This window comes from Haemaphysalis longicornis, unplaced genomic scaffold (assembly GCF_048455015.1).
Source record: "Haemaphysalis longicornis isolate Haplotype H1 unplaced genomic scaffold, Haemaphysalis longicornis Haplotype H1 scaffold_4, whole genome shotgun sequence".
In the NCBI taxonomy this organism is placed as follows: Eukaryota; Metazoa; Arthropoda; class Arachnida; order Ixodida; family Ixodidae; genus Haemaphysalis; species Haemaphysalis longicornis.
Genome location: NW_027526361.1, coordinates 188,470,663 through 188,486,031, shown reverse-complemented (window position 1 = coordinate 188,486,031; position 15,369 = coordinate 188,470,663). Strand labels below are relative to the sequence as shown.

General features: G+C 48.7%; 2 protein-coding genes across 2 annotated transcripts in view; one reads left to right on the top strand and one right to left on the bottom strand.

The window, feature by feature from the left end:
- LOC144179590 (sodium-coupled monocarboxylate transporter 2-like) overlaps nucleotides 1-15,369 on the bottom strand; it is a 203,932-nt gene that overhangs the window by 132,833 nt on the left and 55,730 nt on the right. The window lies entirely within an intron of this gene.
- On the top strand, nucleotides 1,016-6,006 carry LOC144179589 (uncharacterized). The gene is made up of 3 exons (XM_077708003.1): nucleotides 1,016-1,319; nucleotides 2,220-2,313; nucleotides 2,664-6,006. Exons 1-3 carry the CDS (start codon nucleotides 1,167-1,169, stop codon nucleotides 5,483-5,485), a joined length of 3,069 nt encoding a protein of 1,022 aa, XP_077564129.1. The 5' UTR covers nucleotides 1,016-1,166; the 3' UTR covers nucleotides 5,486-6,006.

Here is a 15,369-nt window from a genome sequence, read left to right as displayed (position 1 = left end):
GCTGGCGCTCAGCCTCTGCCTCTGCAGCCTGACGTTTAGCGGTCTCCCTGTCATTGATCGCCTCAATGCACTCAGACAGCTCGTCATCGTCAGCCCCAACAGCGAGTATAGCCTCTATCAGCTCTGGCTTTCTCAGCGCGTCCGTAACATCCAAGCGCAACTCTTTTGCAAGCTCCAACAACTGCGGTTTTTTCAACGCTTAGAAATTCATGGCCGGTCTAGAGTATTGCTTTCCCACTGTTCCAAAAAAATGTTTTGTGCGAATAACCCACGCGACAAAACAGACGCCCTACCAGCTATCCTCAGAAGCCTGGTAAAACTCAGTGAAGAAAAGTCCCGCACTCACCCTTGACCGCTGTGAATTCTGCGAAGTCCGAAGCCGCCTTGACGTCCGTGGTGTTGGGTCTCGCACCGTTGGCTTCAGGTGTCACGAAGTTGTCATCCGACCGCTGCCAACCAGTTGTTGCGACCGGGCGGGGGCGACTGCAGCCGGGAAGACGTCCAGAGCTGATAGGCCAACGTAACTGTTTACTTCATAGCGAGTGGTGAGCCAAGGCCAAAAAAACATACCATGCCCCGACGGGCGAGGTTACAATACAGGACAGGAGCAGAGCGACCGCATGGATTCGCTGCTCAGACAGGAATGATGATCAGCGTTTGTGCCGCTTCTTTTATACCCAAAAAACGCCCCCAAGAGTAACACGCCACGAACATCACAAACACACACACACACACTCCATAGTTCGCGAGTCATGGCTTCGCCCCAAGTGGCGTCCGGAGAGGGGAGAGAGTGTCCTTGAAAGGTGCCGGGGTCGCGCTATCTAAAGGTTGATCGTGCCGATAGCGAACGCCTGAGCCTGGTATGTCGGGGCGTGACTCTCCGACGTAGGGAGCCTACATAAGCCGCGCCTTCGTCGTTTAGGGTGGTGCCACTCTTTGACACAGCTCGTGCCGCCTCCCGCCGTCGGGCAGCGTTGCCAGCACACGTTGCCATAGCAACGGGGCCGATACGGCGCCATGTTGTTGCCCAGTCGGCTCACTGCCGCCGTGTGCGTAAGGCTGCGTCTTTGCCGCCCGTGACTCGCGGTGACTTTTGTTGACCACGGGAAGCTTTTCGTAACCATGCCAGCTCGGTGAACGTGTGGGGAGTTGTGTGAGCACCAAAAATGCCCGGCTGTTGCGTTCCGCAATGTACGAATCATTGCAGAAAAGGCACACGGATGTTCCGCTTCCCGGCCAGCCCGAACCGAAGAAAGCGCTGGCTTGTACAAGTGAAAAGGGACCGCTGGGAGCCCACTGCTGCTTCTCGTGTTTGCGCTGTGAGTATTGCACCTCGCTTCATGTTTTTCGCACGCGTACTTGCAGCTATATTCTATTATGTAAGTGCTATGCACCTGCAACGCTTTCACCGAGCGCCGTCGTGTCCTCAACGTCGCCGCAGCGCCGTTGCGCCCCGGTAGCGGAGGCCATGGCTGTTTTGATGGCTTCCAGCGACGGCTGCGCGTAGCCGAGCGGCAATTTAGCGTGCGAATGCAGCGTGTGCGCAAGTGGATGCTTTGCATGGTTCGATTATGCCGGATTATGCATGCATGAAACGTGAATGTTCAAAACTAAGCCTGGTTATAAAACATCCTCGGAATCGGAAGGCCCGGACCGTTCACGCTTGCTACAAAAAAAAAAAAACGCGATTCTCGTCACTGCGACAAAAATTGGTCGAGACCAAGCGACAAAAGCGGTCACTGAGCGACTGCCAAATCTTCGAATGCGCTGCAATTCAGAGTTCGGCAATCGATTTTGAAGCTGCCGTGGGCTGGATATTCATCGGGTCGCCGAAAAAATTGGCTGGCGCCCCCGTAGGCTTTGTGAAATCTCCCCCTCTACCGTAGACTCGCCTCGTAGGTGTTTTGAAATCCCCCCTACCGTAGACGGGCAATTGTTCCCTGCGTTGCTTGTGCTGATATTCCGTGCGGGGGTGGAATATATGACTGATTCTTTCATGCAACACTGCCAAACGGCGTATGAGGGGTCACTAAAGTCTGCAAAGATTTCTGTGGCGAGCCGCCCCATAAAAATTCCCGTACTGCAATTAGAGGGCATAATCAATTTCCATTCCAAAAGATAAAAAACGCGCGAAAGCGATCATTCTGCCTCTCGAGCGAGTAATTCAAATGCATTATGTGGTTTTCAATTATTGTTTAGATTGACTTTTTTTGTTCTAGGCACATTTTGAAGATTCAAGTTTTGAGCAGCACCGACAAGATGGACTGAAAAAGCTGAGGCCGGATGCTGTCCCAACTCTCTTTCCCTATCGTGGTAAGAACATATCTGAACTCGTTATATAAAGCCGTAAAATGGACACAAATTTAATTTTCCTTTGAATTTGTGAATCTAGTTTGGGTCATTCAGAGAAAAGACAAACTCATCTAAATGCATTGCTTCAATTGCACTGCGGCATTTCGCTCTTATTTTTGTTTACTCAGAACATCTATAAGGAATAGTAATATGCTTTGTGTGGTGCAGACCATTCAAGAAAGTGCGTGATAACATTTTGCTTGTAATTTTTAGTCTGCAAAGCGAAAATAAGTATTGGAACTGTTTGCTGAGTGAGAATGCAGAGGCAAGCATGTTATTGTAGTAATGTTTGTATGTTTAATTTTTTCCAGCTGCTCCAAAACACCGGAAGTCCCCGAAGAAGCGCACTTCTGCCATGAAACCTGCGAATTCGTCTAACACCAAGCGTGTTTGCACATCTGGAGACATTCCACAGCTGCCTACGGACCCTTGCGACATAACGAGTTTTGAGCACGGTGTTCAGTTGAGTGCTCATATTTCAGCAGCCGTTTTACAGCCAGATGCTCTTCCTCATGACACTGCTGAATTCGCGAGAGGTGATCCTCCAGAAGCCCACTTGCTGTCAAGTTTGCCCACCAACAAGGCAGCAAGCATCGGTACCAGCGATCCTGAGTCCAGGCTTGCTCACGCATTGGGAGATTTCTCATTTCCTCTACCGCCTACAAACAATCTAGAAAGTGATGCGGACAGTGCTCCCGAGTGCAGGTGTGAGTGTACATCCGTGCGTGTGCCCCTGCCATTTGTTCCTCCAGCCAATGACGCAGACAGCACTGGTGAGTTTGGGTGTCATCATGAGACAGTAGCCGCCTCTCCACCACACCTGTCTGCCAACAATCTAGCAAGCGACACAAACGCTACTCCAGGTTCATCCGTAGCCATTCTGAAACAGCTCCCTCCCAACACCGTAGCAAATGATGCAGGTCTCACTCCTCCACAAGAACAGTCAACCATGCCAGCTGCATTTATGTTTGGAGGCAGCACAACTCCCACATTGTCGACGTTGCATCGGGAAAATTCCGAGCTCCGGAAAAAAAACGCCGACTTAAGCAGAAGGTGTAAAAACTTGGTAAAACTGCATGAGCAGACGAGATCAAAAGTACGTAGTCTAAACAAGAAACTAAGGTTAGTTCAGCAAGAACTGAACGCATTAAGATCATCGACATTTCTTGCTGCAGATCAAACGAAGGCTCTAACAACAAAAGGCAGGGTTTGCAAGTGGTCAGTTCGGACTATACGCGTAGCCCTCCAAATAAAGCACGCATGTGGTACAACAGGCTACGAATTGCTCAGGTCTCTGTCATACCCACTGCCATCTAACCGGACATTGATTCGAAGAATGCAAAACATTCGCTTTCTGCCTGGTGTACTTACTGAAGTGCTGAATGTTCTAAAGCGTAAGGCAGAAACAATGGAAGACATTGAGAAAGATTGCGTCCTCTTCATGGATGAGATGGAAATTAGTCAAGGGTTTGAACATGACCGCTCTCTGGATTGCCTTTTTGGGGGTACGACACTTCCAGAGTCAACTGACAACGTTGCAAACCATGCCCTCGTGTTTATGATTGGAGGTCTAAACACGAGGTGGAAACAGGTCATCGCTTACCACTTCACTGGTCGTTCTACTGACGGAAGCCTTTTAAAGGAGCTTATATTTCATTTAATTGCGCTTTGTTTTGAGGTGTCCCTGAGAGTTCTTGTTGTAACAAGTGACATGGGAAGTGCCAACAGGAAAGTGTGGCAGCTGCTGGAGTTTTCAAGCCACAGGCACTCGCAAACTGTCTGCTCTATACCACACCCTCACTTGGATGGTAGGGAGCTGTATTTCATGGCTGATCCTGCTCACGTTTTGAAAAACATACGTGGGCAGCTTCTCCGCTCAGGAAGTTTTACCCTGGGGAATGAGACGACAGAGGAGCATTGCATCCCAGGAAAAACTGTTACCCTTGAACATGTTGAGGCTGTTCTCGAATATGATAAAAAAAATGACCTCAAAATCGCTAACAAGCTGTCGGACATTCATGTCAGCGATGGACATTTCGCAAAAATGAAAGTAAACATCGCAGTGCAGTTGTTCCGTGAAGCACCTCCTGCCATTCGCTATCTAATCAAGCTCAAAATCTTGAAGCCGGAAGCTGAAGCAACTGCCTGGTTTTTTGACCTTGTCACTAAGTGGTACACTTTGATGTCATCACGACACCCCATCGTTGCTTTAAGTCATTTTGACCGCGCAAAGCACCAGGAAGCAGTTGGGACATTGCAGCTGGCATGTGCTACATTCACTCGGATGAACATGGGAGCAACTGCACACTGGAAGCCATCGCAGGCCGGTCTTTTGGTGTCTACAACTGTTGTGCTGCGCCTGTCAGAGGAGCTCCTGGCGAGGCGCGGGTACTTGTACCTCCTCACTGCTAGGTTGATCCAAGATTGCCTAGAAAATATTTTTTCAGTTGTGAGGTTGAAGAAGCCAGTTCCAAGTGCGTATGATGTTAAATGTGCACTGAAGGCCATTTGTGTCAGCCAGTTTGTACACACCCCTAAGACTTCGAGCTACAACATTGACGACAGCAGTCATCTGGCTGACTTGCTTGACCCAAGCTTAATAAAGCTAGAGGAAGACCCCATTCAGCAGGCTGAGGAGTTAGAGAACTTGTTTGTGATTGGACTGACGGAAGCAGAGTGCGACATCGTAGCGTACATCGGTGGTTTCCTTCTGAGGTCTGTTTTAAAATCTATAGGTAACTGCAAAAGCTGTAAAGCAGTACTGACTGACAGTGCTCCTGGGAAATACAGCAGCCTCATCCAGTTGAAGGAGTACGTGAAAAATGCTGGAAATCTGATCCAGCCAAGCATGTCTGTAATGACAATTTTGATGGATTGTGAAGAAAACTTCAAAACGTTTGCTGAAATGGGTGAAGTCATGAAGGTGAAAAAGCCATTTTCAAGCATTCTGAGTGCCCTGCAGAAGTCTGTAAAAATGCACTTGGGATGTTGCAGTTTGCACAAGCCTACTGTAGAGAAGCTGCTTCTCGAAAAATATGTCCGAACAAGACTAAAGATTTACCTCAGGCAGCAGCATGAACACAGAGTAAATGGGGCAGCAAGCAAAACCTGTGCTGCGGCAAACTTGGAGTAGTTCAGCAGCCAGCTAGAACCGTAGAGCGTACGCAGCTGCGCTAAATTTTTTTTTTATGTGAGGACACTTGAAGACTTGGGTGTGGTACGTTCAATCATAATTTAGGACTGCCTTTGTTAAGGACTCTATGCAACTTCATTGCCGTACAATGATGATAAAGGAAAATTGATGCCTTTTTTGTATAATTTACATTATAGTGTGTTCAAAATAGCTGTAAAATATTTTACTGCTAACATTTTCTTTTGCTGTTCCTCAGTACCAGCCCGAAAAAGGCATTCAAAACCAAGAACAGTGGTGTGCCTTCGTTCACATTGCACCTTTCTCTCGAGACGTTGCTCTCCATTGTGTCAGTTGCTCACGACGTGTTTTTGTTCTCGACTGATGTCATGTAATTTTCAGTGGGGTAATTTAAATTAACCCAGTGGGGCTTGGGGAATTTTCTTATTGATTTATTCCCCAATATTTTGGTTCATGTATGTATCCTTGCTCAAAGTACTACTTATGCAGACGTGTAAAATGCTTTCTCACTCATCAGTGAAGCAAGCCGTATTCTTCTCTACTTGCTTTCTCCTTCATTAGTTATCTCTGCGTTTGTCTCATCAGCATTGTCCACCTGTGTAGCCCATCTGGGCTTTAATCTTGCTCGTTGCCTGTGTGTTCAGTTTTTTTCCAACAGCTCCATTGGAAAAAAGTCGCGAATGAGTGGTAACTTTTACATGCATTAGTCTGCTACGTAAAGTGCTTCTTGAAATTCGATGCCTTTATTAGCTCGGACACATTTACTTCGTGTGTTTTGTTGTATTTCCCATGTACGCCTGTTGTTCGAGAAGGGGGCATCTGCATGTCACGCAAGCAGTGCAATAAAAGAATTTTACGTGAAGTTTGTCTTCCTTTATGCGTGTAATGAAAGTATGCTTCAAGGCATGATGACGTGTATGTTCAGCCATAGATGTAATATTTTGTGTTGCCACCTCAACAATATTCTTTTTAGTGTGTGTAAACGTGTTAAATTACACATTGGGCACGTTAAGATGCCCAGTTTGGGCAGAACGATTCAAGCATAGGCTGGGGAGGTTCTATAGGCAACAGTGGTTTAGTCTGTGCGGGCCATTTTTATTGTATCGGAAACTTTACTAGTACACCGATATTTTCTATGCTATAGCATTTGCGGGGTACCCTAATAACATGTAGTGCCTTGTATCTGCACAAAAATGCGTAATTTGAAAAGCCAACCTATTCAATTGAATAATAGTGCATAAAAAATAAAAGGGTAATAGTGCCAAAACAATTAAAAAATGATGTAAAAGCCAAAAACTGAAAATGAAATTACCGTCTCTCTAATCGGGCGTCATCGTGCAATTACCTAAACAGAACCTTCCCGGGTTAAGAATGACGGCGAGGTAAGGCGACATAAAATCCCCGGCCATTTCCACTAACGTGAAACCTTGGGAAAAGCGAAGCGTGCGGTGTACAAGTGTATCCTCGGCGCTTTGGCGTTTTTGCCACGGAGGAACCGTTGGGGGTAGAAGGATACAGCTTTGAAGCGCAGCGCGTTCTAGCGCGAGGCATTGGAAAACGAGTGACCTGGTGTGTTTTCCTAGTACGCGTTACGCTTTACCGTAAGGCGTAAACAAGGGTCCCGGTGTTTTAGTGCCATGACTACATCGACGACGACATGAGACGGCCACAGCCCGAGCCATTAAGGGGCTTCGCCCCTAAAAGAGACGTGTTCCTTCAATGCCACCAAGGAAATGAAACGTTCGTGCAACAAGCGTCGGAAGAATGCTTATGTATTAGCAGATAATTCTGAGATATATTTCGTGCTTGCCACCGAACTGACCTGCGAAAAATAATTGCACCGTAGCACGATTCTGCATGTGAAAAACAAGATACACCGGCTATGCGCCACATCGAGCTCCACGCACAAAAAATCGCGTATTCGCGCGCTTCTACGTACAGCTAGGGCCTCCAAAGGAGGCATTGGCAAGCCTTTACCAAGGACGTGAATGCCGCATTAAACGAATGATCCCACGATCTCAACTGTTCCCAGCAGCAGGAAGTTTTTGGAAAGCTGCTTGGCGATAACCACTAACCACGCACTATCATTTCGAAGCAGGTCGTTCTAGAGATAGCCTATTCCGCGCCTCCATAGGCGCGGCGCATGCCGGCTCCCTGGGTCGGGCGGGCACCGGGGTCCAATATGGCGGCCCGTCAAGTTTGGCGGCCGCCGCAGCCACCGTTAGGAAACCTTGGGCTCTGCTGTCGCCACCCTAAACGACGAAGGCGCGGCTTATGTAGGCTCCCTACTCCGACGCGCAGGTGCCGGAAGGGTGTGGCGCTGGCAGCCGCGTTGCAAAGCGAGGTGACTGACCCGGCATGTCAAGACACGAAAGTACGATTGACCGACATGCGGGCGCACATGGTCGATTCCGGGAACGAGCCCACTCGTCACAAGCCCACTCGTCACCGGAAAACTCGTCGTAGGCCAACTCGTCACACCGGCCTTTTCGTACAGTGCCATCTCGAGATAGGAACTCTCGTGCAAGGTGCCTTCTCGTCGCATGAATTTCGTTACACCGCGGCCGTGTGAACAAAAGCCTAGAAGCCCTGACCGGAAATTGGCGTTTAAAGCCGGTCTGAGGCTGGTTTCTACAATGGTAAATTCGTTACGGCTGTTTAGGAGGGCGTGCGGAGGTCTGTGTGACCAGCAGGTTTGCATAAAGGGCTGTTTTTTTTTTCTTTTGCTCGGGAGGGGGGAGGGCAGAGGTCAGCGCGATTTGCACTTCTTCAAGTGCTGATCGTCAGCGGTGTTGAGGTGGTGTATGTCCGTATTTTCGCACGTATAACCTGCCCTTGCATACAACCCGCACCCCCACTTTCAGTCTGCGAATAAAAAAACACAATTGGCGAAGCTTGCACTAACTCGCGCAAGGCTTGAACCATAGCTAAGCTGGGAGATTTCTTTCTCTGTAAACACTGAAGGACACACCACCAGGCATTGCATTAGGTTTGGAATTGTATATTTGTTGATTTGATTGATTGTGGGGGTTTAACGCGCCGACGCTACACAAGTGACGAAGAGCGCCGTAGTGGAGGGCTCCGAAATCATTTTGACCACCTGGGGATGTTTAATATGCATGCGTTGAAATCTCGAACACACGGACGTTTTCGCTTTTCGCCTCCATCAGAAAAGCGTCCGCCGCGGCCCGGAACCGAACGCGCTTCCTTGAGCTCAACAGCACAGCGTCATATTCAGCTGCGCCACCACGGCGGGCAATTGTTTTTTGAATAATAATAATCTTTATTTCACTGCACTGAATACATATTCGGGCCAGCCCAAGCCAAAAAATCTTGTGGGCCCCCCGCGGCTCGCTCGCAAATAACAAGATGTCAACGATCGCATCGCAAGAATCCTGGCTGATCACGACGGCTGAGCCACAGTCAATACGCTTCGGAATATTGCCCGCAACATCCGCTTCCGGTACTGATGAAGTGAACAACGTCGCAACCCAGCGTTAAAGACGCCTACACAACGAGACAGCGAGACAACAGCACAATAGTACAAATAGTACAACAGTACAAAGCTAATGCAATAAACATTCTTTTAATTTCATGCCATGTTCACTGCGTCATTTATAACAATTTGTTTGTTTTTTTTTGCGTGCCATGTAATACAAATTTGCATGCTTTATCATTTTAATATACCTTGGTATGGCGGCATATTTACCTAACTTCCTCCTCTAAAAACTTTTAAAGAACACTCGCTCGCCTAAATCCTTTTGAAATGGGCGACGTATATATAGCAGGCGGAAACATTGCTTTAGAAAACAAGCTCGTAATGCGAATTTTCCGTGTGACGAATATTCCGGTGATACGAGAATTCCTCGTACGAAATGCCCTGTGACGAGTTGGCATTCCTGACCAGATTACCTGTGACGAGTTGGCCTATGACGAGTGGACTTGTGACGAGTGGGCCTAGACCCGTCGATTCCCACGTGGTCGCTGATGCGGGAAAACACGTGTTGCTGGCCGATTCGTAACAGCCGCAAATCTCAGTCGCCTCCGTCCGCGGCGCAGAGACGGAGAAGTCAGATCATCTAACACCGGGTTGGAGATTTAATTTTATAAAAAAAAGTTTCCACTCTTGAGCTACAGTAATACAACTCAACCAAATACCGTTCATGCTTCATGCATTGATTTAACCTGAACAAGAATATCTCTTTGAAGTAATAAATGGCGTGGTTAAGTGCATTTCACTTCTCTCTGGTTTTGCTATTTGCAGAGCGATGTGAGTGAATTTAGGTGACGTCGCATGGGTAATCGTTATGGGTGCCGTTTACAGCTTTGCTTTCCAACCACATTCACGGGGTGGATTGGCACTATTTTTTTTTTGCCCGTGTATTATCATATAATGCACTTCCTGGTGAGCAATGCGCATGTCCGAAGGGTTTTTTTTTGTGTAGTCACGTTGCAACAAACTTTTTTAGGGCCCAGTGTACCCTGTGTTTTCCTGTTGCACATTGTCTAAATTCCTCGTCTCTTCTGCCCACGGCTGCCCAAGGCTTTGTTCCAATGCTGGCAGAATTGCATAAATAAATAAACACCTCATCATCGTCGCGCTGTGTTCGTCGGCCATTATATTATCAACTGTGATTGTGTGAAAAAGGCCATACGAAAGGATCCAACGCTTGCGTCAGATAGTTCACGCATTCAATGCGAAGCACATAAATCGGGGCGCCGAAAGGTTTTCACGACTACTTTGCCAGCCCGGCGCAGCAGCGGGCCGCTTCGAGACAGCTACCATCTCGAAGCTGCCCGCACACTATAGGCAGAGTCCTTCAATGCCTTTCAGAGTGTTTCGATGCCTTTCTGGTCATGAAACTTCGCCATCACGCTATGGGAGAGCTTCGTACGCTGCCGCGGCGCGGCGCTGCTGTTGATCGGAGGGCAGCCGGGGGCGTGGTGAGAGCACGTTTGGCAGGGAACGTACTACATAGCACGGCCGGGCTGGAGGAGCGGCGGGCGCGCACTTTCATACGGCCTGCGCTTCGGGTATAGTTCCCACCTTTGACCGCCGCTAGTTCGTGTCGCTGCGGACCAACCCTCGCCGGTTGACCTACAGCACGCGCGGGGTAGGTAGAGCGGCGGCGCGCGCGCACTTGCCACTGCTCTAGCCCTGCCGTGGCTACACGCGATACCTGTCCGTGTAAATTTACATGTGCGTCATTAAAATAGGCGACTCCTCCCCCCTTCTGAATTTTCGGTCTAATTGGGTCAAACAGCCTAACATTATCACTCGGAAGCGCCTAATCAAAAAATTGAAAGAAACATTTTAACTCGGGGCACATGAAGAAAAATATGCGAGGCCTTCATATCTTATCAGCGACTGTATTATATGAAAATGGTGAGACAGGCAAATAAACACGGCACTTTCCGTGACTGAAATATCATTTCTTATTTTTTATTTTTCCTTTCGGATGATGTCTTGGTTTGCACAGGCACAGGGCACGACCCGCACACTATACGCGAATGATTTCCCGTCGAGGGAGATAGGGTTATCGCTTAGCTAAGCGTGATTCTGCTATTCACGCTCCGGTCGGGCTGAGCGGCCCGCCGGCAGCGAAGCGCACTGTCAAAAACACACAGCTGCTCGGCCAGAGGCGATGCGTCGACTAACAGAAAGGCGGGTTGGAAGGGCAGAGGGTTGGTTCGAAGCGCCCCCACTGTAAAGAATCTGCTGTATTGGTTCCTTCTTGGGTGCGCAGGCCGTATGAAAGTGCGCGCTCGCCGCTGCTCCAGTCCGGCCGTGTACATAGTAAGATAAAACAGACGCTCGCCGCCTTATCAGCAGTGCGCTTTTGCTTTACGTGTCGTGGGCCACTCGAATGGACTTATCATTTTGTGAGTGGCGAAAAAATTACGTGCGAACAAGCATGCTGCTACTGCGTTCCTGCCTGCCGGTCTGGCTACAGAGCAGCGGCGGCCGCCCGATGCCCTCCGATTTACGGTGGCGCCACTCGCGTTAGCTTTTGTCCCCGTACGAAACTTGGCCGGGAGTTTCATTACCAGAGAAGCATTGAAGGACTCTGCTATAGGCTAACCCCACGCCATACACACTTGAAACCGTAGTACTTGTCCCGTTTTACACTTTCACTTACCACTCTCCCGAAAAAAAAAGAAACTGACCCAGACCCTCCGGTTTAAAAATCAAGTTTATTTATCTGCTTTTCCCCCGAATGCTGCCGTTAGAAGCAGGCGGTGAAACACAGTGGGTGAGGCCCAACTTCGTGCGCAAGCGCCAGCGCATGCGTTTCCTTCTTTCGCGTACATCGTGCAAGGATTCCATGAAGCCGGCGCTATTTCTAGCATCTACATTTTCATATCAGCTCTGCAGCAATTGAAGGAAGCATGCAGTGGTAGCTCAGTTAACAGAAACAAGTCGTTCGAAATCTACGTGGTGGCTGTGGCGTAAGGCCGACCGCATATTTCCGAGTAATTTCAAAAAATCCAAGCCAATTTCCAGTAATTAATTTCATTCTCCAAATTTGCCTCATAATAAACGTTTACTCCTCCTCCACGTAATTCCAAAAAGGACAATTAAATTGTGAGTAATTTCAAGTAATGTCAAGCAATTCCAAGTAATATGTGGTAATTCCAAATAATTTCAACCAACTCAAATTATATCTGAATACTTTCATGTAGTTACACGTAATTCCAAATGAGTATAAGTAATTTGAAGCTAATAAAACTAATTCTGCGAGTATTTATTCAAAGCCCCATGTAAAGAAAATCAAAGGTTAATTCTGCCTGTAATTTCCTTTCCACGCTGCTTCCGGGCCTCTCAAGCACGAAAGCGATGATTTTTAGAACAGCCGTGAATTGTCGGTTACGGAAAGCTAAAGCGCGGTAATTTCAGTAACTTCCATGCAACCGGCGGCGACGATAAGAAGCCTTTTTGCTAGCTTCGAAGAAGTGATAACGCCGCTCAGCCGGTCGCGAACACGAAACAAAACTTAAACATACTTTCGCGGCAATATCGACTACTGGCGCGTGAAGTTTGATCGGCAGGCATAGAACAGTTCGTTCCTAAGAAGACTTCGTTAAAATTTGATATAAGGTTTGTGGGAGACGTGGTCGATGGCGAAGTCTCGTCCCGTAATCAAAGAAAATTTCTGACGCGAAAATGTAAGTCATTACGGTCTCGGTATGTGATACATAGCACGGGATGGATGTCTCATGAAAATAAAACATTAATTTCCGTGTCTCAGTAGAACGCGACACGCATAATTCAATTTTGTAGTGCGCTTGCTTAAGACTTACGGCCAAGTATTTGTATGCTGGCTATGCGGTGAAAACAAAAGATCAAGGGTTAGTGTGTGGAGAGTAGAAGTTTTGTATCCAAATATCCTCTAGATGGGATCCCTACCTACAGCATAAACTGGCTCGAGAAAATCTGAAAGGCTTAGTTGCGGAGTGTATCGCATGACTAGAACATGGTAGATGAAAACGTTTTTAGGAGATATAATAGGTCCTGGACAAACAAATATTGCAGTTCTAAATTGCCTAGACGTACTAAGTTGGAATTTTAACTTCATTAGCTTAAGAGGGCAATTATTCTCCAGAGCATCAATGAAACAGTTTATATTCGGCTGTGGACGCCAAGAAACAGCCAATAAATGTCTTGTCATCTTTCCAAAACAAGGGGTTTAGAGTGCGTTTTCCGAAACGGGTTCTGTGAACAAATGCGGTTTTAGCTGAGACGAGATTTGCTGTGGCAAATGCGGTCACACAGTATGATAAACGAACACTACATGTATGTGATTTATATTTTCAACATCATCCTTATCGCACGCAACACTGACGCTCTTCATGGTAGCCTTGGCACGTCTCGGCTTAACAGCAACGATTAGTAATTAAAGAGAGGGGGAAGAGGGCTACGCATAGAAGCTAGAGCTTGGCTATGAGGAACGCTGAAGAGTATACCTACACATTAATTGACGCCACTTGGATTTACTCTGGCGTGCGTAATAATTTATAACACATAGGCCTTCCCGTAGCTCGCCTCCTTCGGAAAACTGGGGATTGGAAATGCCTTATTCAAGCCAAAGCATAATTACGGAAGTAAAAATTGCCCTACAGGTTTCCTGAAGGCTCCTTTTATTCTTCGGAGTAGACATCAAGCCCACGCAGCAGCTTCGCATCCTCGGTCTGTTGCTACAACGAGACGGCAAGGCGGCAGTGGCCATCGCTAAGATCAAGACGGCCTCCGAACAGGTCATCGGAATGATCCGACGCGTTGCGAATCGAAACAGAGGATTTAAAAAAGACGACGCCTTCCACCTGGTCAGGGCGTGCGTTCGTCGTGTCTCCCATCACCTACTCGGCCCCGTATCTCCAGCTAACGAAGGCGAACACGAACACGCTAGACACGATCGTAAGGAAAGCCACCAAGATGGCTATGGGCCTGCCCCCGTGCTCGTCTACGCAGAAGCTGCTGGACATGGGGGTACATAATACGGTAGACGAGCTCTAAGAGGCTCATTGGTCTAACAAGAGAGTGCGACTGAGCCAGACGGAGCAAAAGATTGGCTGGCCCATCGAACCAAAGACACGAAGTAACCTATACCTCCGCCGTGAAGAGAAGCAATCAAGACAAAGCCCCTGCCGCGCAACATGCAGGCCGTCAGGAACGACGAGAGGCGCGCCGCGCGGGCACAGGTACTCGCCCGGCAGCTGAAAGCAGCTCCCTCGTCCTCTACGCGGACGCCTCACTTCCCAAGCACAGCAGCAAGGCAGTGGCCGCCGTCACGACCATCGACAAGCTGGTGACCAGCGCGTCGGTACGGACGACGGACCCCAGCCAAGCAGAAGAGGTGGCCATCTCTCTCGCCCTCACGCACGGGGACGTGCAGACGATCGTCATGGACTCCAAGACGGCCTACGGCAACTGCTGCAAAGGGATCGTCTCCCACGCTGCCCTAGCAATTCTCGCAAAACGCAGCCCACCGGGACGAGGCGTAGAGCCCGTGTGGATTCCGCAACACTCGACAGTGGAAGGCAACGCCCTTGCCGTCCACTACGCCCGCGAACTAGCAGACCGGGCCGAGGACGAGTCGGAGGTACCGCACCCAATTACGAGCTACCGGGAGATTACCTGGCTGTACAGCAGTGCCAGGTGCAGGCTTCCCAGGGCCGCACCGGCAACTCGAACGCAAACAGCAGACGAACGTGCGCCGCGCACAAGCGGGGTCACAGGCGCACCCAGCATTGTTGCACTGGATGTTCCCGGCAGAACACGACCGCATTTGCCCGTTCTGCAAAAAGACTGAAAGCACTCTGCCGCACATACTGGCGGAGTGCAAATATCTCAAGAATCCCCTACCTTCCCTCCCCCTCCCCCCTCCCCCCTTACCCGAGCGATGGGAGATCCTGATGCCCAGCCCCGACCTGTCGACGCAGCAAGAGCTTGCTCAGGGGTCAGGAGCTATTGCACCCGTATAGGACTCGTGAATAGGGTTCCACCCAGTCTGTCGCCTGCCGGCGTCACCTGAAATGGGCTCAATAAAAGATGTTTCTCCCTCTCTCTATTCTTCAGTCCCAAAACATGTCCTTAATAGTCACCCTCTTCCTGCGAATACCGAATCAGTTTCATCTAACAGCATAAATTTCGTCCGACGATGTTCTGGTCGTACGCAATATTTCCCGACATACTGAATACAAAAAAGCGACACACGAAATAAAAAACGTTGTTAATGAACGTGACAGATCAGCCGAAAATCGGTTCCTAATTATTTGGCCCCGAAGTTTTTAACTAAGTTCGCGCTCACAGCTTCCGTGCTACTTGGCCAAGGAGTAACAAAAAGATAAAGAGAAAGCGCTTACGT

Excerpts from the sequence above, each read along its gene's own strand:
- LOC144179589 (XM_077708003.1), top strand. The coding sequence starts at position 1,167 with ATGCCCGGCTGTTGCGTTCCGCAATGTACGAATCATTGCAGAAAAGGC. Across the intron at positions 1,320-2,219 it reads CTGCTTCTCGTGTTTGCGCT|GCACATTTTGAAGATTCAAG; the intron begins GTGAGTATTGCA and ends TTTTTGTTCTAG. Across the intron at positions 2,314-2,663 it reads AACTCTCTTTCCCTATCGTG|CTGCTCCAAAACACCGGAAG; the intron begins GTAAGAACATAT and ends AATTTTTTCCAG.